General features: G+C 44.9%; 1 protein-coding gene across 5 annotated transcripts in view; it reads right to left on the reverse strand.

Annotated features, from left to right (window-relative positions):
- The window catches only part of SMARCA2 (SWI/SNF related, matrix associated, actin dependent regulator of chromatin, subfamily a, member 2), a 179,787-nt gene that overhangs the window by 151,469 nt on the left and 4,722 nt on the right, over window positions 1-23,596 (reverse strand). For all 5 annotated transcript variants that reach the window (XM_047101568.1, XM_047101535.1, XM_047101561.1 and 2 more), the window contains exons 2-4: window positions 13,568-13,828; window positions 9,945-10,074; window positions 3,166-3,552 (exon numbers count right to left, since the gene is read on the reverse strand). In XM_047101568.1, coding sequence (XP_046957524.1) covers window positions 3,166-3,552; window positions 9,945-10,074; window positions 13,568-13,792 — 742 coding nt within the window. In that variant the 5' untranslated portion in view covers window positions 13,793-13,828. The remainder of the gene's footprint in view (window positions 1-3,165; window positions 3,553-9,944; window positions 10,075-13,567; window positions 13,829-23,596) is intronic.

Genomic DNA, 23,596 nt, shown 5'->3' on the forward strand with positions numbered 1-23,596 from the left:
CAAAAACCACCCCAAAAACCTTTTTTATTACAGCTCCTAATTTTAATTTTGCTTTAGTCTCTATAAAATAAAAAGATAAATCAAAATGAAAAGGGAGATGATGGGTTACATTTGCACAGAGCCCACAGCAGGCAAAGGCTGAAGAATTATTTGTTCAGTGCACAACTCCTGCAGTCAACCAGTAATTCTCTAGCGGTGCCTATGATGATATATGCCACTTTGGGTGAGTTACAACTCTGGAGTAGGTTTGAGGCAGACCACCTCAACCAAAAAGATTCTCCTCACACACGAATAACGCTACGAAGTGGGACAAAAGAAACACGGAATCGTAGCTACCTCTAGGTAAGTGGACATACTTAAAAACTTATTGTTTCCTGAAATATTAGTAGAGGGATTTATACACAACAATACTTTTTTTTTTAAATTAGGGAGGGATGGAGGTAAACAATAACAAGAAAAATAATATTAACTCGGAAAAAATATTCTTCTTTTGACTTGTCCTAAACGCCAACCTCCTCCCCACCCCCACCAAAAAACAAAACCAAAAACAAAGGAAGTCTTTGTCAAGGAAGATTGTCATTTCCCTCTAAAATCTGAGATTTGGGGACAAGTTCTGCAACAATGTCAGGTGTAAGCCCCTTCCCAGCGGCAGAAATGGATCTGCTCTGTTAACAGGTCATTTCTTCCAAAGGTACCCATGGCCTCCTTGCCCCTCTCTGGCATGAAACACTACCTGCCCTAATATTTTCACTTGTAATGAAGCCTGCTTTCCAGAAACACGAGACATGAGTGGTGAGTAATAAAATGAGTTCCTCCCGACAACAGGGGCCTGGTGAGGGAAGGCCCAAGCATCGGAGACAGAAAAGACACGGAGCCCTCTCTTCTGGAGAGGGTCCAGAAAGCGCACTCAGGATTGTGTTGTACTGGGGCATGGAGTGGTTGCTCTTCCCAACCATCCAGACAACCACGACTTCGTTCCCTAAGTTCGACTCTGTCATTGGGTCTGCTTATTCGAACTTCGGGTGAAAAGGTATCTGAAATGAATGGATTACCTTCCTGCCTTCTGAAGGGAGGCTTTGGGATGTTTTCCTGCTGAGCGTAGGTCATTGAAAAAAAATACCAAAGCTCATGGAGGTCTGTGATGAGATGGCACCCCAGGACACGCATCGAGGTGCGGTGACAGGTGCCTACTGACAGGGTCCCACACCACTACCTCTTGGGAGGTGCTTAACTATCTGATTCCTGTCACTCCGTCTCTACTGGAAACTGCCCTGAGATGTGGGTTATCAAGATGTGCCAATTTCCTTGACGTTGTGTCTAAAGAGCAAGTTAAAAGGCTCTACATAAGGAGCGAAGATGTTTTTCCTTTTGACACACACAGGAGTAAAATGCTTGCATCTGGTGCACAGAGTTTGGGATGGGGTTCTTTCCCTGGTGGTGAGCTCCGTTGTGATGAGGGAGCCAGTACGGGGCAGCGGTTAAAAGACGTGGGCTCTTGAGGTCAGGCTGCTGGTACGTGAGTCCCGACTCGCCATGTTCTGGATGTAAAGTACTCATCGCTGAGCATGGTGCACGAGGTATGCCAGTAGGTGCGCCCTAAGTGTAAGCTATGCACCCAGAGACGTGCGTGTATTTCTTTCTTTCATCTGGCTGCCTTCCCCAGAGCTGGAGTTATGCCATTTTAAAACCTCTAAACGCATCAAATATGCAAACTACCATTTTATGCGTGGTTTTCCTCTACGTTTGCAGACCCTAGAGGTTCAGTGCCATAGGATCCTTCACCTACCAAAGCGCCATGGTCACTACAAAATGATCTGAATCTGACATGATCCTTTCTTACCCTTTCAAATCCATTCCTAAGTATACAGCCGCAATTAACAAGGTGAGTTTATCCCTACCAGAAGAGAAACACAAACTCCGAAGACAGAGTACTTCATCATCATCACCTGAACTCTTCTATACTACTTCGGTCCCCAAACCTAGAAAAAGTACCCATTTCCTGCACCGATTGTGTGCAGGAATCAGCATGTCGTGGCCTGCCCTAAGGAGAGGGAACCATTCGCAAGAAGGATGTCAACGTCAAGGAAGACCCTGGGAATTCAAAATTCCCTGAGATTCAAAGCTCTAATCAGGACAGAACCATAAACTCTTTGCTTACCTGGTGGTTAACAAAAAAAGCCTGCCAGAGAAAATAAAGTGCGTGGAAGCTCATCCCCTAGCCTCCTGCACCTCTGAATTCTATCAGCGGGATCAAGCCAGACCACCAGAAGGCCCTGGAAAGGACTATCTCATCTCCACCTGTTACATAACAGCACAGCTTAAGCTTTGATACCGGGGTATATATAAGAAATAGGCCATGTGGATTCTGTTACTCGGTTTATTATGAACAAATGTCACTGATGCCTGTCATGTGGTGTCTTTTATAATAATAATAATAATAGCGGTAATTAAAAAAATAATCCCACCCGGAGAATCTATTTTATTGCCTCATGCTAGAAAACGCTCCGTTTTCCTCTGAGACACCGGTGAGCTACTTGCTTCTGAACGGTGAGGATTTGGTACCAGACCCTCCCTCCCACCCCACCCCTTTCCTGACTGCCCGGAAACTAGAGTCCACTTGCTCGGAGGCAACAGCCGTTGGAGCTCTTGTCGGCCCCGTGTCCCTGACCTCCCTGACCCTGATTTCGATTCCCTTTGCTTCTGATTTCCTACCCGATCATGATTTTACTGCAGGTGTGCTCCTTGGAAGCCTCCCTCAGTGCTTTTCGCAAGACAAACCGGGTAGAAATAAATAAGTCAACCAACCTAACTAAGATGGCTCGGCGGGGACCGGATTCTGGGGGCGCATTTTGGCGATGGGACGCACCGCGTGCAGGGTTCTTAACCTGGGGGTGGGGGGCGGTGTGCACGGGCTTCCGACAGACCTTGAACCTCTTGGAAGAGAATGCAGAATCACGGGGGACACACCGCCTCCTGCCTCAGACTCTACGGCACAGGAGCCCAAGGATCCTGGCCAAGCGAGCGAAGGAAGACACGACAGCCAACGAGGTACAACAAAGGGCTAAGTCAGCCCTGGGCTTCGCGCGACCCAGCGCTTGCGCACCCGGAGCAGTCCTTATCCGAGCCGCAGCACCGCGTTATTCATTGGGTGGCACGTGAACCTACCAGACGGTCTGTTGTAGTTAACAAGGGCCTGCTGCTGCGGCTGCTGTGCCTGCGGCTGGGGCTGCGAGGGCGGCTGGGGCTGCGGCTGCGGCTGCTGCATGCCGGGCAACGTCCTTTTCCCCTGCACTGCAAGCTGCAGCGTTTCGGGGAGGGGCTGGCCGCGGGCCAGCATTTTGTAAGCTAAAATCTGAGCTCGCAGCTGATGCAGCTGGACGGGGCTGAAAGGCGAGGGACCTCTGTTGGGCTGGCTCATCGCCTGCGGATCGCCCGACAGGAGGGGCCCCGGCTGGCTGGGCGGCATCTGGGGTGGGGTCGGGCCGCCCCCCGACATAGGACTGGAGACGTGCTCTGGGGCTCCCAGCGGAGACGGGTGCGGCGACATGTAGCCTGGAATAAAACAGGAGAGGAGATCACACGCTGCCCCCAGTGACCCCCGTGGGCCAGGCATTCCTGGCTACTGGGATAATTTTCTGCAACAGCACTGCCTGTTTAGAGGAATGTAGGATATATACCATTCAATAATCACAGAAGTACATGGAATTATCAAATTTCTATACACCAGAGGCATACAAATTAAAACTTTCTAGGAGTCACATTAACAGGTAAAAGAAACAAAGCTCATTTTAATAATGTTTCACTGACATCAACAAACCCCAAAATAGTATCATTTCAAAATATAAAAATTATTAGACATATTTTACATTCATTCTTTTTTTTTTTTCATACTAAGTCACAACACACCTCAAAGAGTAGAAGCCACATGTCGAGTGATCAAAGACCGCATGTGTCCTAGAAGGTAAACTGTCAGTGGCTGCCATATACCTAAACGAAAGGCACCAGGGGAGAGCAGTATACATTAAGACTGGCTTCAACTGACAGAACAAAACCTGGAGGTGGGTTCGATATCGCAAAAGGGAATGAAGAGTCTCTTATGAGGACAGCAAATGATTATCTGGTTTATTATTATGCACAATTATTGAGGGCCTCCACTGTTGTAGGCACTACCCAAGTTGAGCGCTCCCTCCAAACAGAGCCTGACGGAAGCATTGAGTGTGAGTGATTTGGGAGAAAGGTGCAGGGATACTGGCAGGGGTATAAAAAGGTGGCATAAGGCAGGGACGGCAGCTGCTAGAGTGCCTATCTGCAGATTAATCTCTGGTAGACGCTCAGGGACATAAGGTGAAATAACTTGCCTCCAAATTATCCCAGGGAGCTGGGGGAGGAAGAAACTTGAGGTATTTACACTCTCAGGATCATCAGTCACTGCTTATGTCACCGGTGATGACTCTGGGGGATCATTGGTCCCCAGGGACTCTTCTAGCTGTGGGTAAGAGGGACTGAAGTCAGCTGAAGGCAACACGGTGATCTGGCCAGCGGCTTTTAGGCTAGTGGGAGCACAGACATGGTAAGGAGAATTAAAAGGATAGGAGTGGAGTACACATTATTTCTTTAATCCCCACAACATCCTCAGAGCCTATGTGTTGTCCCCTCATTTTCAAATTTTTCTTATTTTTATGTATTTTTTAAATGTTTATTTGTGAGAGAGGGAAACAGAGAGCATGAGTGGGGAAGGGGCAAAGAGAGAGAGGGAGAGAGGATCCAAAGGGGGCTCTATGCTGACAGCAGACAGCCCGATGCGGGACTTGAGCCCATGAACCGTGAGATCACGACCTGAGCCAAAGTGGGACACTTAACCAGCTGAGCCACCTAGGCACCCCCACCTCATTTTTTTTTGAAATAAGGAAACTGAGGCTCAGAGTGTGAGTGAGTTACCCAAGGTCACACAATGAGATCTCTGTAGCTCCGAAATTCAAACCAAAGTCCGTGTGATTCTAATGTGTACATGCTCTCTCCAGCGTCTAATATTAATCTGGTTTTATAAAAATAAGTTAGAGACTCGAAAGTCTCACCAATCCTTCTAGAACCATTTACAGTATGACATAAACATGAGAGGAATCTGTTTGGGCTTATAAGAGATCTACATGGGAAACTTAAGAATACTTTTCTTGGGGAAGAAAAGTCAAAAATGCATAAAATACTTCAAGGAACTCATTTTCAGGAGATGAACTGCATATCCCGGCCAAAGAATTCCTGGAAAAACATATGACCAAGCACTGTTGCAGGGAGACCCAAGGTGAAGTGAAGGAGGGAACAAGGCGGCCTCCTGCAATCCTAAAGCCTGTCCCGAATTCAAACTAAGCGCTAATTAATCAAATCACCGATGTCCTAAGACACAGTATAAAATATTAAAGGTCATTGCCTTTTAATAAATGTACTTGAGTCACAATTATCATAAAGGTCATCACACCCGCGGTTATTAGACATCTGCTTTGTGTTTGAGCCCACGTTGGGATTGGGCTGAAAGAGCTCTGTGCGTCCACGTGGGATCACAGAGACCCAAGAATATCTGACCAACAGTGAATGGGGACTCAACCGTCACCATGTGCAGAACTAGAGGGGGAAAAAGGGATGTAACTTCTTGTATGTCGAATTGCCAAGGGAAACAAATTTCGTCTGATCCTCTAAGACAAGGGTAGGTTCTGTCCAATCAAAGGGTGGGAGAAGTAGAGCTCCATTCAGAGAAATCCTGCACTGAGGATCCACTGACTCTTGTTCTCCAAATCCCTACTTCATAAGGAAATGCAAAACCACTCAGCCACTAGGGTTCTAGTTAGTCATAGAAGTTGGCCAAGAAAATGCCCTTGAACCTGAAAGCAGCCTCCAGGGCCAGCAGACATGTACAGCCCAGTATGCTGCCACTTAAAACAGAAAAGGTTTAGATGGGACCCACAATATACACCTAACTTTGTCATGAACATTCTTCCTTCTTTTTTTTTTAAAAAAATTTTTTTTTAACCTTTGTTTTTGAGACAGAGACAGAGCATTAACGGGGGAGGGGCAGAGAGAGAGGGAGACACAGAATCGGAAACAGGCTCCAGGCTCTGAGCCATAAGCCCAGAGCCCGACGCGGGGCTCGAACTCACGGACCACGAGATCGTGACCTGAGCCGAAGTCGGACGCTTAACCGACTGAGCCACCCAGGCGCCTCGAACATTCTTCCTTCTTAATGAGGCTTACATTTGCCCCTTCATTGTAATGCTGGTGCAAAATGGGAATTTGTTCATTAGGAAGCAGCTTCCTGACACCGTTTTGGCCAACCCTCTACCTACCACAGAGGGAGAAACCTGCTACCAAAAACTTCCTGCTGGCATTTTCATAGTAGGAGGGATACTCCTTCTACATTAAAATGGGTCATATGTCTCCCGTCTTCTGGTCTCTCCTATTTTCTTCAGGTCATCAATTATAGCTTACCCCAAGATAAGTCACAGGATGCCTAATACAATGGGCCAAAACACCAGGCAATCCAGTCTAAACTCAACTGTTAACCAAACTGCTCTTTTAAACTGTGGAGTACAGGCAAGATGAAGCAAGGGAGGAAGGTGAGACAGTTACATCAGGGACAGTGATTAAGTTTACCTCAAATTCACTAAGGAAGAAGCTGAGAGTGGAATAAAAATCATTTTCCAGAATTCGTCAATGCAACCAAGTTTCACCTCAAATGTGACAAGAAGAAACTGGGGATGGGAATTTTCTTCCCCCCAGAAAATACAGGGGATGGTAATAGAATCATTCTATCACAGTATGACGTTAAAAATGTGACAGTGTTTCAGCTAAAGAGAGAGAGATTTTTTTTTATCCTACATTCCATAAAACTTCAGGAAGAAACAGAATCTAAATGATGATACAACATAACATATTTTAGTAATTATCTTTAGTTGAGAAAACGGGGTGAGGAAATTGCCTGAGAGTGAATATACATTCGTCTGCAAGATGCCAGCGTCGATCTGGAGTCTACTCTTTTTGAACTAGTCTGATTTGCTCACTCGAAAGTGGTCCAAAAGTGGCAGTTTTACTTCCCTGGTCTTCGAGGGCCAATATCTCCCCAGTTTCACCTTGCCTCAGAGAGAAGCAGTCACGTCTCTCCTTTTAATAATCTTGAACTTATAAGTGCCAATTTTTATATGAATTTTCTCTTCGCGTGCGCGCACGCGCGCGCGCACACACACACACACACACACATTAAGTATTATATACTTGCCTTGGAAGACTTTTTCTATCCAACCGACTAAAAATAAACAATGTTATCATTGAGACCATAAGGTACACAATTCAGTATTTATTGAAGGAAATGGTTTTCCTTCTCAACCAATACCTTAAAATAACCTAATATGTTGCTAGGTAGTTAGAGCTGGCAGCCTTCCAATCAATGCCACACCTCTCTATACCTGTGTGTTTATAAATGGCTTTTTACAATGGGGTTTTTAAAGAGACATGCTATTACAGAGTCTAAATTCTTTTTAGATCATTATATAGAATAAGACTCCATTATACCAATACTACTTTACTCAAAACTATGCTTTTAAATAACTCATTCCCAGCCTGCAATGCACTTTGCTAGTTTGGAGAAAAATATTACGTGCTAATTCTGATTCCATTTAAATGCAGACCTCTACATTTCCAAGTAATTATAACTTCCTGAAATTACATAAAAATTAGTATCTATTTAGAATTGTTGACTTGTGAATGCATCAGGTCACTTCTCTGCCTACATGAATGAAATTAACTAGGTATCTATCCAGTTGTGTGCTAGATCCTGTGCCAACGTCTTGGAGATTCCAAGCGGAATAAGAGGAACCAAGCAATGAGAGCAATTCTAAGACACATAAAAGTGAAAACGCTCACATAAAGTTCATGCATTGGAAGTGTTTTGTGTTGGGAGTTTTGCTCGGACCCTATGACTAGAGGTACTGCAAAGCTGGGAGCAGAGAGAACAAGCACCTGGCTTCGAGAATTACTGAATGTCACTCGTCTACATCTCCCAGACAGTACAAATGAGGTCTATATTGGCTCTGTGAATGCACCTGGCTCGCACCTGGCTCCTTAATATTTAAGTGTTAAACCTGGAAGTGCTGTCTAAATCCATTCTTGAACTTCCTATACTGCAAAAAGGCCCAATGAATCAGGCTACTCTTCTGACAACATGGTAGTCAACATTTGGTGAGTCCTCTGTGACCCTTAGACCTGCCTGCCATCAAAATTCAGATCGGAGTCTGGGATATTCAAAACCTGCTTAAACATTAATGACGATACACTCCTATGCCTCCATGATTTGCTTATTTATATATCTGTTAAAATTGTGAACACACTTCTCTAAATCCTCAGTCAAAAACTCTCTCCTCGGATGGATGGATGGCTGATCATGAATAGAGGAAAAGACTACATATATTAAACTACAAAGGAGTATGCACACCAACACATAAACCACAAACTTTGAATTATATATCAACATGTTAGGGTTAACTGGTCCTAGATGAATGCATGCCCTTGGCATGCTGAAATGATCATTAAATGACTGTGAAAACAGGTTACATTGTACTCAAAGACTTGGCGGTATCTTTACTATGTCTTAGGGAAGAAGGCACCAAGGAGAAGAGAAATATACCATAGATTGATTGGCCATTGTTGTGGGTTGAATTATGTCCTCTGCAGAGATATGCTAAAGCCCTAACCTCTAGAACCTATGAAGACAACCAAATTATTTGGAAACAGGATCTTTGCAGACGTAATCAAGTTAAGATGAGGTCATAATGGATTAAGACCCTAAACCAATGACTAGTGTCCTTATGAGAAGAGCGAAATCTGGACACAGGCACAGACACTCAGGAAAAACGTCACATGGAGACCAAGACAGATTGGAATGAGAGATCGACAAGCCAAGGAGTGTCAAGCTCTCAGCCACCAGAGGCTTCCTGAATTTACAAACAGGAAAACAAGGCAAAACAAGATTCTTCCCCAGAGCTTTCAGAGAGAGCACGGACTTGCTGATACCTTGATTTCAGGTTTCCAGCCTCCAGAACCATGAGAGAATAAATTTCTATTGTTCTGAGCCGCCCCCCACCCCCACCCCACCACCAGTTGGTGGGAATTTGTTATGGCGGCCTTAGGAGACTAATGCAGCCACCCATCAGCAACGACAGGTAATTCCGCTGCCAGAAAAAAGCCACCTTACAGACAACGTAAGAGCATGCAATCCAAGGGACACGGTGGCTCATCTTACCTTCACATCTATGCTGTCATTTGGAGGCAGACCTGGATTCTCCTTCTGGCCCCGTCACTTACTGGATGTGTAAACTTAGGAAAACACGGTAAATTCTCGGAGCTTTAACTTCCCGTCTGTAACACTGGGGTGCCCTAATTTACCTTACAAGATCACGAGAAAGGATCTGCATAAAGTACACAAAGCACTCTGTAGACTGCTTGGACGCAGGGTGGCTAGTAGAATTTATTAGTATTTTGGAAATAAAACTGTCCATATAAATCATAGTTGTGTTGGCGGGGGAAGGGGGAAATGAAGCCTGCAGGACTCGATCTCCCTTAGACAGGTTCTTCGGAAACCACAATTAAAATAACCAATAAGAGGGGCGCCTGGGTGGCTTGGTCAGTTGAGCACCTGACTTCAGCTCAGGTCATGATCTCGTAGTTTGTGGGTTCGAGCCCCGTGTCGGGCTCTGTGCTGACAGCTCAGAGCCTGGAGCCTGCTTCAGATTCTGTGTCTCCGTCTCTCTCTGTCCCTCCCCTGCTCATTCTCACTCGCTCGCTTGCTCTCTCTCTCTCTCTCTCAAAAATAAATAAATGTTAAAAAAATAAATTAAGTAACCAATAAGAAAGATGAAAGGCTATGGAACTGAGCCAATGTCAGGTGTGGAGCAGACACAAACCTTGGCTGTGTTGATCCATCGGACTCTGGGGAGGACCCATGCCTGGGTGCGGTGGCCGCATACCGGTGCCCTTCATGGATCCACAATGGATATCTTCTACAATCCCCTTGTCGTGCATACCATCGATGGGCTGAAACATGTCAAGGACGTCAGTTAGATGTCACTTTAGCTACAAAATATGTAGTCGGACCTCGAAGATCCCTCATGTTTAAAGTCTTCAAAATTGTGGCACAATTTTCTCTGGCTCACATGACAATCATCTATTTTTATACCTAGACTACCTGTATTATTATAGGTCTTACATATATTTTATAGATGGAGACAAAAAAATAAGACTATATCAACAGGGCTAACAAAACTATCTGTAAGTCAAAGTTAAGGCTGTAAACAGCTGGATTTTTTTTTTTTTTTTTTTTGGTAATGTCAAAAGCCTGTAGATAAAAAGAAAGTCCTGCTCACAAGGGAGACAAGTAGAAGTTATTCTTCTAGACCATTTTAAGTTCTGAAACCTGTTGTACATTGAAGTTACAGTGCAAAGTCAGAAGGGAGACTATTTGAAACATCTGTGATGGTCTATTTTTTGGTAAGTTTTTTTTCTCCCCCATCGGAGAGGAAAGAAGACTATGGAAAGTTTAAAAGTCGAAACTGGAAAGTTCCATGCAGTTGGGAAAAGAGGAACAGCCGCAGTGGAGCAGACTACTTCAAGGGAAGGAAGGTCCAATGGACGAAGCTACACCCTGGAGAGAAGAGGTCCTGAAAACGTTTCAAGGCAGAGTTTGGAAAAAAGAACGCAGGGACTGTTCACGGGACGTGAGGCCTCGTATGTAACAGGCACATGATAAAGAGCCATTGAGCTGACATTAATCCGATCCAGAATTGGGCAACGGAGCATGTGTTTGAAAAAAAGGAAAAGTCTATTCCTCCCCACGCTGGAAGAGCAATTTTCAGAACAGCCTGAAAGAAAGATTTCCAGGAGTTTATAGAAACCAAATGACTTCAAGTAAGAAAGTATGAGTGTTTGCAGTTTTACAGAAAGGAAAGTTAATTTCTGCAGAGTCAAAAGCGCGCACTTGAAAAGAGGAAAAATTTACCATAAAGAGGATGTTCAGAAGAAAAATGGGAAGAATTTGGGATAAAGAGTGTCTCTGAGTCTGTTAAATAGTAATAATAGGGAAGAAATCAAGGCAACACAAGCAGATGTATTTAGGCCACTTGTTTATTTATTTCCAGCGATGTTGAAAAGCGAAAAGCTGAATCTCAGAAGGAGAAGGAGGAGAAAGACAAGGAACAAAGCTGCCTGTAAAAGGACTCTAAAAAAGGGAAGGCATCTGGTCAGCAGGTGTGAACTCTAGGTGCTTAAACAGGTCCCCACGCAGGGCATCATCAGAGGGGCTGGGATTATGGAAAAGCAGAATGGCAAAAAAAAAAAAAATTCTCAACAAAGCAAAAGAAAATGAAACAAAAATGAGGTATCAACGGGGCGGCGGGGGGGGTGGTGTGGAAGGGAAGACAGTATGGGAAAACGTGACAAAAACACTAGGTCACAAAACAGAAGGGACCAGAAGAGATAATCACCAATAAAAATGAATCCAGAGCAAAAACCTACCACGGACCCAACACTCAGTCATACATTCAAATGCTTAAATGCTTAAATAATACTAAAGCTTAGATAAAGCTTTCCTTCACAATTTATCTTTCATTTGGGAGGCAAGACAGCCTCAAACCGTCCTGGAATTCTTTCACCCAGTTGGACTAAGGCCTATTAGTGACAGATCAGACCTATAATAGCTCCCAAATTAATTTAATAGGGACACAAGACAATGTAATGACTTCAGTATGTCTGTATGTTCAATATGTCTCCTAAAGACGACGATATGAAAAACAAGCAGCTTTATTTCTTTAGATACCTGAAACGCTAAAAACATGTTTAAAAAAAAAAAAACCCAAAAAACGAAAAAGCAGAGAGAGAACCTGGGGATATTATAGGGATAGGCATGGTATGTCATTAAATGAAAAGAGGAAGTTTCAGAATAATTAATAGTGATGCTATGATTATTCGATTATGATAAAAGGAAAAACAAACAGAGAAAGTCAGACCTATATATGCAGATGTGTGCTTACAGAGTACTTTTACTGAACAAGGAGAAAAGTAAGGCTGGGAAAGTAAGCACAAAGCTGTTACCTGGGGTGAAGCCAGGATTAACCATTTCTTTCTTTTTTTTTTAACTGTTGTTTAATGTTTATTCATTTTTGAGAGAGACAGAGTGTGAGCAGGGGAGGGGCAGAGAGAGAGGGAGACACAGAATACAAAGCAGGCTCCAGGCTCTGAACTGTCAGCACAGAGCCTGATGCGGGGCTCGAACTAGTGGGCTGTGAGATCCTGACCTGAGCCGAAGTTGGACGCTTAACTGACTGAGCCACCCACACGCCCCTAACTATTTCCTTCTTTAGCTCAGTATGGTTTTACTTTTCAAAAGAAGTATATATTACTTTCCTGATTTGAAAATCATCACATAACAAAATTTGTAAAATAAAATAAAATAAAATGAAATAAAATAATAAATAAATAAATAAATAAATAAATAAATAAATAAAATTTGGGCTCTGATGCTTTACCTTAAAATGGGCCTGTATAGTCCATACACAGTTAGAGGAAAGGCTTGCTTTATTTTGCTGGAATCTTTCTGTTTTAAACCAGCATCTTCCACGGCTTGCCTACTTTATACCAAGGGGCAGCCCCACCATGCCTGTCATCTACCTGCGACGACATCCAAAAAGGGGATGGAAAACCTCTATGTGTCTCATCGGGTACAGCCCTGAGGTCACGTGCTGTGGCCTCACTGATTTCCACTGGCTAGTAGAACAAACTCCCACAGGCCCTTGCTGGCTTTCTCCAAAGGCTGCTCTCCCTTCTCTGCATCTCCCTCAAAGGCCTGATGCCAAGTTGTACTGATGTGATCATCCCTGCAGCAACAATCCAAGCCTCATAAACAGAAGATTATTATAACCCTAGTCCAGAAACGAACAGATAGGGACCTGCACTCTGCAAACTCCCAGCCCTCTTCCAAAATCAGAATAAAGCCACTTGACATGGGGATAGCATAGTGCATTTTAGGGATTCCCGAGAAACTATTTTATTTCGATATAGTCTTTTAAAAACATCCCTTAGGAAATGACTTGTTTTCTTTTCACTCTGTGGGATCTTTTTTTTTTTTTTAAATAAATGTCAACATTTTTAGGGAAGGATCAATTTCAATACATCCATTCGCGGATGATATGTTATTTAACATCTACGGTTGGAAAAGAACCAAGACTCGCTCACTAATACACTTACTCACCAGGCCAAGGTACCTGCAACCTACAAATCACAGACTGTCAGAACTGCATATTCTATCTAGTCTTTTGCGAAAACCCAAGATCTGATCTTCCTGTACAACATCTGTAACAATAAAAAGAGCCTCAGAACGTATGTTTTTAATAACATACAAGATAAAACAGAGTCCTAGCTTGATTCTCTTGTTAACAATAGTAGGGGAAAAAAAAAGAGAGAGAAGGGGGGTTATCAGGGATATTAGCCATCCATGACTCAGAAGACAAGAGTGAACAAGAAAATGAACTCTTACCTTATGCATTTGATGTATGCCTTCCTGCGGGAAGTCGGCAGACCCCATTGTTGGCATAGGGTGTGAGACACTGGGAGGTCCGGGACTCGGCCCCATCATACTGTGGACAGAACCTGGGGATGGTCCGGGTCCTGGACTAGGTCCAAGAATTGGTCCAGGAGAGGGTCCGGGCCCTGGCGAGGGCCCTGGATGGGGCATCGCGCCAGGGTCTGTGGGCGTGGACATCTACTTCTCCTGTCTCTGCCAGTCAGTAGAGTGATACTGCGTTGGAAAGAAGAAAAGAGAAAGGAATGTCTTAAGCATGATGTTGAGATCAGAATGAAACAGTTGTTAGTATTTGATGGTGCCATTTCTGTAACAAACATCAAACAGAACTGCCCTGTCTCGTCCAGATGTTTGAGTGAGTGTGATATATATCCATCTGCCCTAGTCTTTATGAAGACCACTTGTTTAAAAGGAAAAAAAAGAACACTCTAAATGATTCCCCAGAAAGATATAAATCATCTAAGATACAAAAAAGACTCACTGGAGAAACTCAAATTTAACACATAAGCAGAATTCTAAACAAGTTTGAAATTTATTACCGAAGTCAACAGATGCTGTTCATTACTTACTGGCTTGGGCACCTGACGAGTCATTAACCCCCCAAAGCCAGTAAAATATAAAACCCCTAAGAAAGTTTTCATAACCAAGACACGTTTTCATAAGTAAATGAGCATTCGAAACTTCACAGAGAACTCCAGATAGTTAAAAGGAGAAAGGAGTACAATTTCAGAAACTGACAGCGAAAGGGAATGCCCGTTGGGGGGCGAGGGAGAAGCGGGGGTTGCCCGGGTCAAATAGATAGATGGGTCCAAATACCCAACATGTAACAACCACCGGCTGAGACCGAAATGCAGTGTCGGCACATGTACCAAAACAGCTCCGTGCCCGGCACCAAGCAAGCAGCCAGTCCTCATGCAGCCTTATCTTCCCCACCACCTCCGCCGTACCAGAAGCGATCAGAAGAAACAGTTTAAACTGCGGTTCCTCCTGCCGGCTAAGTAACTGCCGACCACTTGGAGAGTTGAGGCCACGCATTCATCCTCAGCTTCTCTGTGGTCCCAGATTCCCGAGAAGAGTCATCCATGACTACTGGATCGGGCCCAGCACAGACTAGGTGTGGAAATTCCGGTGCTCTGATTTCGGCAAACAGTCCATCACCCACACTCCAAGATTTCTTGGCATCCTCCCCCCTCCCTGGGGAAATGCCTCACGGTGTGGGTACATCTCACATCTTGGAAAGGAGCCAAAACGAGCAAATGAGCGGTTTCCCAGATTCCGACGGACATCAATGAAGACCACTGGTGAGAGGAAATGTGACACTGGACCTTTCGTTATCGGGGGCCCGTGCACCTGTACATGCAAACACTTTTCTGCTCTCAGACAACCTCCCAGAACACAGAATGAGACACCCTAAGTGAATTTGCTTACCCACTGCTTAGCGGCAGGGGTGGAATTAACCATAGGGGCCAAGGCACTCACAGCCAGGGTATTTCCACGCGGTGAAATGAGGTTAAAGGGGAAACACATCGAAAAGCCACATTAGTTCCATTCTTAGCTCCCTGCTTGCTTTCACCTCCTGCTAAATCACTGGAATGCAAGGGTCTTGCTCTTCTGCACTCCTCTGTGTCCCCGCATGTAGGAAGTGCTCAATAAAAAAGAGACGTAGTGGTGCCTGGGTGGTTTGGTCAGTTGAGCATCTGACACTTGGTTTCAGCTCAGGTCATGATCTCACAGTTCATGGGTTCGAGCCCCGCCTCGGGCTCTGTGCTGAAAAGCTCAGAGTTTATTTGGGATTCTGTCTCTCCCTCTCTCTTCCCCTCCCCTGCTCATGCCCTCTCTCTCTCTCTATCTCAAAATAAATAAATAAACTTTATAATATTAATAATTAAAAAAAAAGATGTGAATAAACAGCCCAGGAATGCCAGGAGCAAACTATTAACAGAGTCAGTTATTTTATAAATAAAAATTAGAGAGTAATCTGTGCCTGAGCTATGTTCACACAAAGAGATCCAAGAAGTGTAGGCAAGAATTTAAGCCATTCTGATAAATGAATTAGGGCCAAAACAGGGAGCAGTGGGAGGCTACCTGGGAGTGATTGTAACAGTGTTTTGCTGATCCAAGACGGGACTCAGAACCCAGTTGAAGTGGTTTCTAAAACAACAGGGAAGCTTCAAGGGTGAATTATAGCCTTGGATCCACTAGAGAGCCAAATGTTATTATTTATTCTTTGTGATTAACAAAGCAGGCGGAAGTAACTTTTTGGTTTTGGGTTTTTTTTTCTTTTTTTTTTTTTGCATGCCACTCCCTCACATATACACTGGTCCAGTCAGCATTTTAAATTTAGGAAGCTGACGTCAATTCAGAGGTACTACAAGTTATAATGTTCTTTCATGTATATCAGCAAACTAATACACCCCTTTATTTTTTAGTGAATAAAAGGAAATTGCTTACTTCCTGTTATGGTTTACCTTGAAATGGGCTTCAATAGCTGTTACCGTAACCTACCCCAAGTCTGAACAATGAAGATACAAATGCTCAGCCAGGAGTCCCACTTTCCATGTTTCACGTTTTGATCTACGTTCTCCCGAAATACTGCTCTGTGCATATGTGGTGGCTTTCATCTGGGAATGTGGCGGAATGCTGGGATTATACTTGTATACTGCCCCATAAAAATGCTCCTCATTTTTTGTTAAAGGAAGCTACTAAAAGCTTCTTAAAGGGGAAAGGAGATAAGAAAAGGGGACGGAAAAGTACTGGGTGTTTAAGTAGAATGTTAACAGGGGAACGTATTGTGGGGGAAACTTTTCTAATCAGAAGAGAACCTTCCGAGGCAGGGGCCTGATGCATGTTGTCCGTGAGACAGCACAGGTCAACGAAAGAAAATAGCTGTGAGCCACTGCGGGGTTTAAGAGATGAGGGCCCTTGTCCCCTGCTAAGGGAGGGCAGGAATCTGCACAATCACACAACCTGGATGGGATACTCTGGCTGTTCCGAAGGCACCGGGTGTCCAAAGATCCAGAGAGGCAGATAGATGCTCGTCTTCCCGTTCCAGGACCATCACCAACTGCGGGGCCCTGGGCAGAGTGCTTTTCCTCTGCAGTCTTTCTGGTTCCTCTGAGCTTGAGAAAGGAGGATCTCCAGGCTCCCCCCAACCTGCCCGTGCAGGACTCGAAGCACCTCAAAGATTTCTGCAATCCTGTGTGCAGTGGCCTTCGTGAGGGTCCCTCCAAGGGCCGAACCTGGGCTGTCCCAGGACTCCTGCCTGGCCACCAGCACGCAGGTATAATACTGCAAAGGAGTGACTCTCAAAGAGGAGGCCGTAACCCTGGCCCCTTCTCCCTCCCTCCTCCTTTCTGCTGGCACCTTTATGGCACACCTCGAGAGGACCTAACTAGACTTTCCCACAGCGCAAAGCAACTCGTGGGGTATAAACTACAAAGCCATTCAGCTCTCAGGAAGAGGTGCGGGTTATTACCAAAGTCACTGTGGTTAAGGTTTGAAGTCCAGTGTCGGCCAGCTCAGCGTCTCCTTCACCAACGCTGCCACGGGTATCCCTCGGAATGGACCCCCTTTCTTCCCGCTTCAAAGCACTGATGACAGGATGCCCACAGGCAGGGATGGGGGTGGGCCCAGCCGGGTTTGGGGGGGGGGGGGAAGGGGGAAGGGACGGCTCAGCTCACCTTGATAGGTTGGAGTGACAGGTCTCTGCTCAGACTCTGCTGTTATTTTGTGTTGGGGGGGTAGAGAGGGGAGAGGTGGACACTGTCACGGAAAAGCACAGCCTGTCCCACAATTATGTGGCTGATACAATGAAGGAAACGTGTCTGGGGTGCGGGGACAGGGTAAGGCACAGGGGCAGCCCCCATGCACATGTGCACGCACTGCGGAGGAGAGAGGAGTCCCCTGTCCTCCATATAATGCACTCCCCAGAGGGCCGGCCGCTGTGTTCTTGGCCAAGACATCACACCCTGTCTTTTCTGTGTCCTGACCCTGCCTTTACAACGGGGGAGTGTGTGTTTTTAAAATAAAAGTCTTCAGAGCTTCGCAAAGCTGCAGTTACCACAGACACCTTCCCTCAGCCCCAACCTCCTCCCTCTCCCCTGAGCTAAAAGTCCCAGCACAGCCATGAGCAGATTAAATAGGAATTCAACTCCAAGGAACTCCAAGCGTTGCCAGCCTAACCGTGACAACCACGACAAAATATGTACCTTACTGTCGTACCGCAATCAACCAGGATACCAATGACCCCCCCACCTTGGGGTCATATTTAAAGGCACCCGCAAGGGCTTTGCAATAACGTTAGTGACTTCAATTGAGGATACATTTTTGTCACATCCCCACGGAAAAGATGAGGGCGGGAAGTCAGGAAGGGACCACGCGGCCTGCCCAAAGAAGTCACGTCTGTAAGGAGAGCTTTCTATCTCTAGCCCCAATCCGGGACTGAGCCACGGGACCCATCAGGCAAGGCCATCCAGCAGGGTGGAGGGCTTCCACTGGGCCCCCCCCCCCCCCCCCCGGCGCAATGCAACAATGTGCAGGCAGGCAAAGAGAAGGGCGCGGAAGGGGAGGGATATTTTGCAGGCAGGGCTCAGGATTTGGCTGTGATGATCCATCAATCTAGGAAGGGAGAGACAGGAGAAGCCGCAGGGATCATAGGAGGTGGAGTCATGAACTAAGGAGGCTGGTGACGTCCAATCAAACAGCCAGAGGGCCTCCTGTCCTCAATCTCCAAAGGGCATGAGGCAGGTAAGATGTAGGAAAAGGTCCAAGGGCTGACCCCAAGGCTCTGCAAGTCTGATAGGGAAACAAGACTTATCCTTAAAGAGCAGTGAGAAGGGGAAAAAAAAAAAACAAAAACAAAGGGGAGCTCCTGCAAAACAAGAAGGGGTATAGCCAAGGCTGTACAGAGCAGTCTCAGGACAGGAGGGCCGGCCTGCAGGGTGGAGGGAGGAAGGAAGAGGGGATCAGGGGAGGCTTCCCGGAGAAGGTGACATTTCAGCTAAGCCTTGAAAAAAAAAAAAAAAGAAGTATGAATGAATGAATGAATGAATGAGGAACAAACCAATGAACGAATGAATGTTTCCTAGATACCTTTGTTTTCTAGTCACGAAAGGGTTTGGGGGCAAAAAACCACTTCGACTAGACAGCACCCCTTACATAACTCTTTACCAAATGCAATAAGGAACCGTTTTCAAATCCAGCAGCACATCTTTCTCACGGCTGGGCTGACAGAAAGGCTGGGGTACGAGTCAAAGGTAGAATATTAGAAATAAAACTCAGGCCCAGTTCGCATCCCCAAGAGCAGCTCTGGTCTTTTTAAAGTTTTCTGGCTGTTAACGGGAAAAATACAAGGCTCAGGAGATAGTTAAGATAAGAGTTCTTTTTATGTCTGTTTGCTGATTCAGAACATCTCCTGACCTGAAGGGCTTCTCGTTTTCTGTGTAGCTTTCTCCACGAAGGGATTGATAATTCCCCTACAAGAAGTAACAACATTTCTCCAACTGGAGCACAGAGCGCTGCCATTCTTAACGGGGAGGGGGGGGGCGGGGGCGCGGGGCAAGGGGAGAACAGCAGGGAAGATAAAGGAAATAAATCTACCAGAAGTTTCTTTTTCAGAGACCAAGATTGCTTGGATAGACAGTGAAACATTACCAAAGCCCTTCTGCTTCTGGGTCTGGGACAGGCAACTTTAAACAGTGTGCGGCATGATTTGCACCATGATGAAAACCGTGCTGGGCTTGAAGTTAAACATGACTCGTACTTGGGGCGCCTGGGTGGCGCAGTCGGTTAAGCGTCCGACTTCAGCCGGGTCACGATCTCGCGGTCCATGAGTTCGAGCCCCGCGTCAGGCTCTGGGCTGATGGCTCAGAGCCTGGAGCCTGCTTCCGATTCTGTGTCTCCCTCTCTCTCTGCCCCTCCCCTGTTCACGCTCTGTCTCTCTCTGTCCCAAAAATAAATAAACGTTAAAACAACAACAACAAAAACATGACTCGTACTGTACCCAAAACTCTAGAAGAGCGTGGAAAACATTTTTCTCCCAGGGCTTCCTGTCAGTTTCCCATTCAAAGTTGAATATGTTTGAAAAAGTGGTTGGATTTGGGGCGCCTGGGTGGCTCAGTCGGTTAAGCATCTGACTCTTGATTTCGGCTCAGGTCATGATCTCACGGTTTGTGAGTTCAAGCCCTGAGTTGGGCTCTGTGCTGATAGTGTGGAGCCTGCTTGAGGCTCTCTCTCTCTCTCTTTTCCTCTCTCTCTCTCTCCCTCTCAAAATAAATAAATGAACTTTTAAAAAGTTAAAAAAACAAAATTAAATAAAACGTGGTTGGATTAAAAAAAATTGCTCTGTTTGTCAGGCGTCTGTGAACCCTTCCGTCCTTTGGTCAAGGAAACAGGTTAGGATGTTAGCTGCTGCCCTCCCTTCAAATAACCTGCTTTGGGACCATCCTTGCCCAGAGTCAGACCTGGAAAAGTCTCTATGGCAGCTCTGCTCGAGAGAGGGACAGAAGATCACACAAACACTGTAGCGGCTAATTACTGCCCCACCATCCTGGGAGCCACGCTCAACCGGAACATTATCTTAACATTATCACCTTGCATATCCTGCTGAGTCGCCTTCTTCCGAGAGCCTACCTGGGATACAATCCCAAGACCTCCTCCGTGAGGACAGCCAACATTTCCACAAAGGACAAAGTCTTTAAAGGAGGGTGCCTGCTTCCGAGAAAACCCAAAGTACCCAGAAGAAGTCCCTCAACAACAAAAGCACTTCAGCAGAACATCCTTCTAAGCCAGGACCCATGTCCATTGGTAGGCATAAAGGTTATCGTGAATTACTGTCGTTTCTAACACTCAGTTGAACCTGAAGGGCTAGACGATCAGTCAAAACCAAACCGACAAAAACTAGTTTCACAGCAGGCCACTGTGAAAGGTGCAAACCATCCTTCCTAGGTTCTCTTAGGCCTGTTTGTGAGGCAACCTCGGTTGGGATGCTGCTAGGAATCAATGATAGCCACTTCCTGCTCTGTTTGCTAAGATAACTTTATTAGTACATTAAACACCTAAGAGTCGGAAATAGATATTTTACAAACTCTGCTCTCTGAGATGGCACGCTTGGAGTTCGCAGTAAAACTCGACTCTTATTCGCTGAACAGACCCCAGGTATGTGACGGATGGGTTTTAATATGCCCTGACTTTCTCAGTAGCAACAAAAGTTCAAGAAGGAGCCCTTCAAGTTCACTGCAATTAAAATGGACAATGGCTGTTTACACGCTAACATGCCATAAAAAAAAAAAAAATTGCCACATAGCTCATTTGAGCTGTTCAAGTTTCAGGTTCTTCATCTACAAAAAAATAGGCAAAAGAGTCGCCGGCTACAACCACAATTTTGCTATAAATCAAGTAAAAGATGTGCTACCTTGTGAGCTGGGGTGTAAAAATGTGCATTATCACGAGGATCCTTTTAATGGCTTTGATTCCCACCCTGGACTTGAATCCACATGTGAATCTGCAATATTTTCGATCATGAATTCCCTGCTCAAAACTTCTGAGACAAGCCTCCAACGCACACTGGATAATCTTATCCCTATGGATTTATCCCTATGGATAACTCACCATCCCTTCCGCAAATCCTCCTTGGCTGGAACCTCTTTCCCTGACAAACGGTCTCTTCTCAGGTCAAATGTCTTCTCATGGAGTGTTCAGACCGGTCCCTGTGAGCTCTGGATTTTCCTCTGATTGTCAGCAGCCCACCTCCTCCACCACTACCCTCCTCTGGTCATAAGGCTGCCCCATCTCAAAGACCGTATCTATCCCCTAGACCCATCACAGCTCACCCTGACCTCTCCCTGCGTCATGGGGTCTGCGCAGTTGACCTGATGTTATTCAATAGCTTGTCATGTTCAGGTACATTCTTTAAAACACAAATTCTCAACTGTACGTTGTTTACTTTTTACGGAATTATGGGCTTTGCTTAATAGCATTTGAGCACATGTATAAATACAGTGTGGCAGCAAAGTACAGAAGAGTTGCAGATACTGCAAAGCTAAACACGCGCCCACTTCAAAGGCACTGGGGGAAGATGGGGGCGGACGGTGGTCATGTACACTGAATTTCCAAGTTCAATGACTTATGTCCCAGTGGGATGCTAACAACTGGAATACACAACATGAAGGAGGTGAAGAAATATACAGTCATCCTAAACAAGAAAAACACAATCCAAACACAAAATGATAAGGGAATCTCCTTGGACTGCTGTTAACCTACAAAACAATATATCTCGATCTTTTTGCTCAGAGACATTTTGTCTATTTTTAAGTGACTTAAATTTCCCAATTCGGAATTCCGTTTTTTAAAAAAGGGGAGGAGGGGCGGAGTTATAATTATATTTAATGGTTTTGAAACTTCAAATTTGTTTCTATTCTGTGGACGCCACTCAACACTTCACAAAAGGGTCAGCCCGAATTGAAATTAGTTCGGTTTCCAAAAAGTTTCTAATGCATCAGTGCTTGCAAAGCGGTGGATGATGTCTTGGTATGGGACCAAAGCTTAAGTTGATGCTTCCACACCTAAAAATACAACAGAATATTGTGATTTTTAAAGGTTTTACATCATACAGGCATATGGCCTGATTATAACTGTCTGAATGTTCTGAAAGTCTTGCATACGAAGATATCATCACAATTCATAGTTAGCTTCAATTAAAGAATCACATATTATAAATCCAGAAGTCCAGAAGGGCACCACTTACGTCAGTATCTGAGTCAAAAATCCCGTATTCCGTATCTATACCATCATTCCAAATGAGAGAATTAATGAGTTATTCGCTCATAATTAAGATTAAATGATGTTTATATTCAACACCCTAAAGACCCAGCTACATAGCTGCTGAATTTCATCAGCTCTATTATATGTTTTGCTAAGGTATAATTATTCAAGCATCTTTGACTGTATCTTTAAAACTTGCATCTTTAAAACTTACATTTGACTGTATCTTTTCTTAATTTTTTTAATGTTTATTTTTGAGAGAGAGCGAGAGAGAGAGTGAGCACAAGCAGGGGAGGGCAGAGAGAGAGGGGGAGCCACAGAATCTAAAGTAGGCTCCAGGCTCCAAGCTGTCAGCACAGAGCCCGACGCAGGGCTCGAGCTCACAGACTGTGAGATCATGACCTGAGCCGAAGTTGGATGCTCAACCGACTGAGCCACCCAGGCGCCCCAAATTTGACTGTATCTTTAAAATCTCTAATGCACCCTGAATGCTTTCAAGGAAAAGTACTCTATTAACAGGAGAGAAAATAAAGTCATCATAAACAATAAGATTGTAAAGTTTTCCAAACCCACGTTGCAAGATCCCCTTTAACTTGGCCGATAAATACGTCAAAATAAATACGCTATCTTTCATAATGACTCTGGCAGAACTGAGGTTTAGATTCCTACATTCCCTGGTAAACATAAAGTCATGGCTTTCTATGTAGCAAAAAAGAAACATCTCAGGCCTTCCTAAATACTCTACCAAATAACTTCACCACCATCTGTATTTTCTGTTCCCAACTCCTTATAGAATGACCCAGGACTTTTATAACTGGCTAGAGACTGAAGTTCCATAATACAAACCCTTCCAAAGACGACAGAAAATTCAGCCTCCTCTGTTGGTCTGACACAATCTACCTAACACAGTTAAGGACAAGGAGTGATCCAAAAGATAATTCTTTCACATTAAAAAAAAAAAAAAAAAAGTGACAAGAGGAAATCAGAAGTCGCTCCCAAATATGGCTTTCCCATTAGGGAAATTTTCTCATCTGTTCACCAGAAATGCCACAGAAGAGAAATGTGACTCATATACAGGGAGTTTTCCAAGTCCACTCATGTTAAGCAACAAACCGTCCATGGCTTCCCTTAAAATCATCTTGACCACAAGCAGTGAAACTCAGAACTCATGCTGGTTGAAATCAGGTCCTACGAACACTCCCCCCGATAACGCGAGGCGAGGGC

This window comes from Lynx rufus, unplaced genomic scaffold (genome assembly GCF_022079265.1).
Source record: "Lynx rufus isolate CCGP_SWC_20201006 ecotype Redwood Valley unplaced genomic scaffold, mLynRuf1.p SCAF_10, whole genome shotgun sequence".
NCBI classification, from domain to species: domain Eukaryota; kingdom Metazoa; phylum Chordata; class Mammalia; order Carnivora; family Felidae; genus Lynx; species Lynx rufus.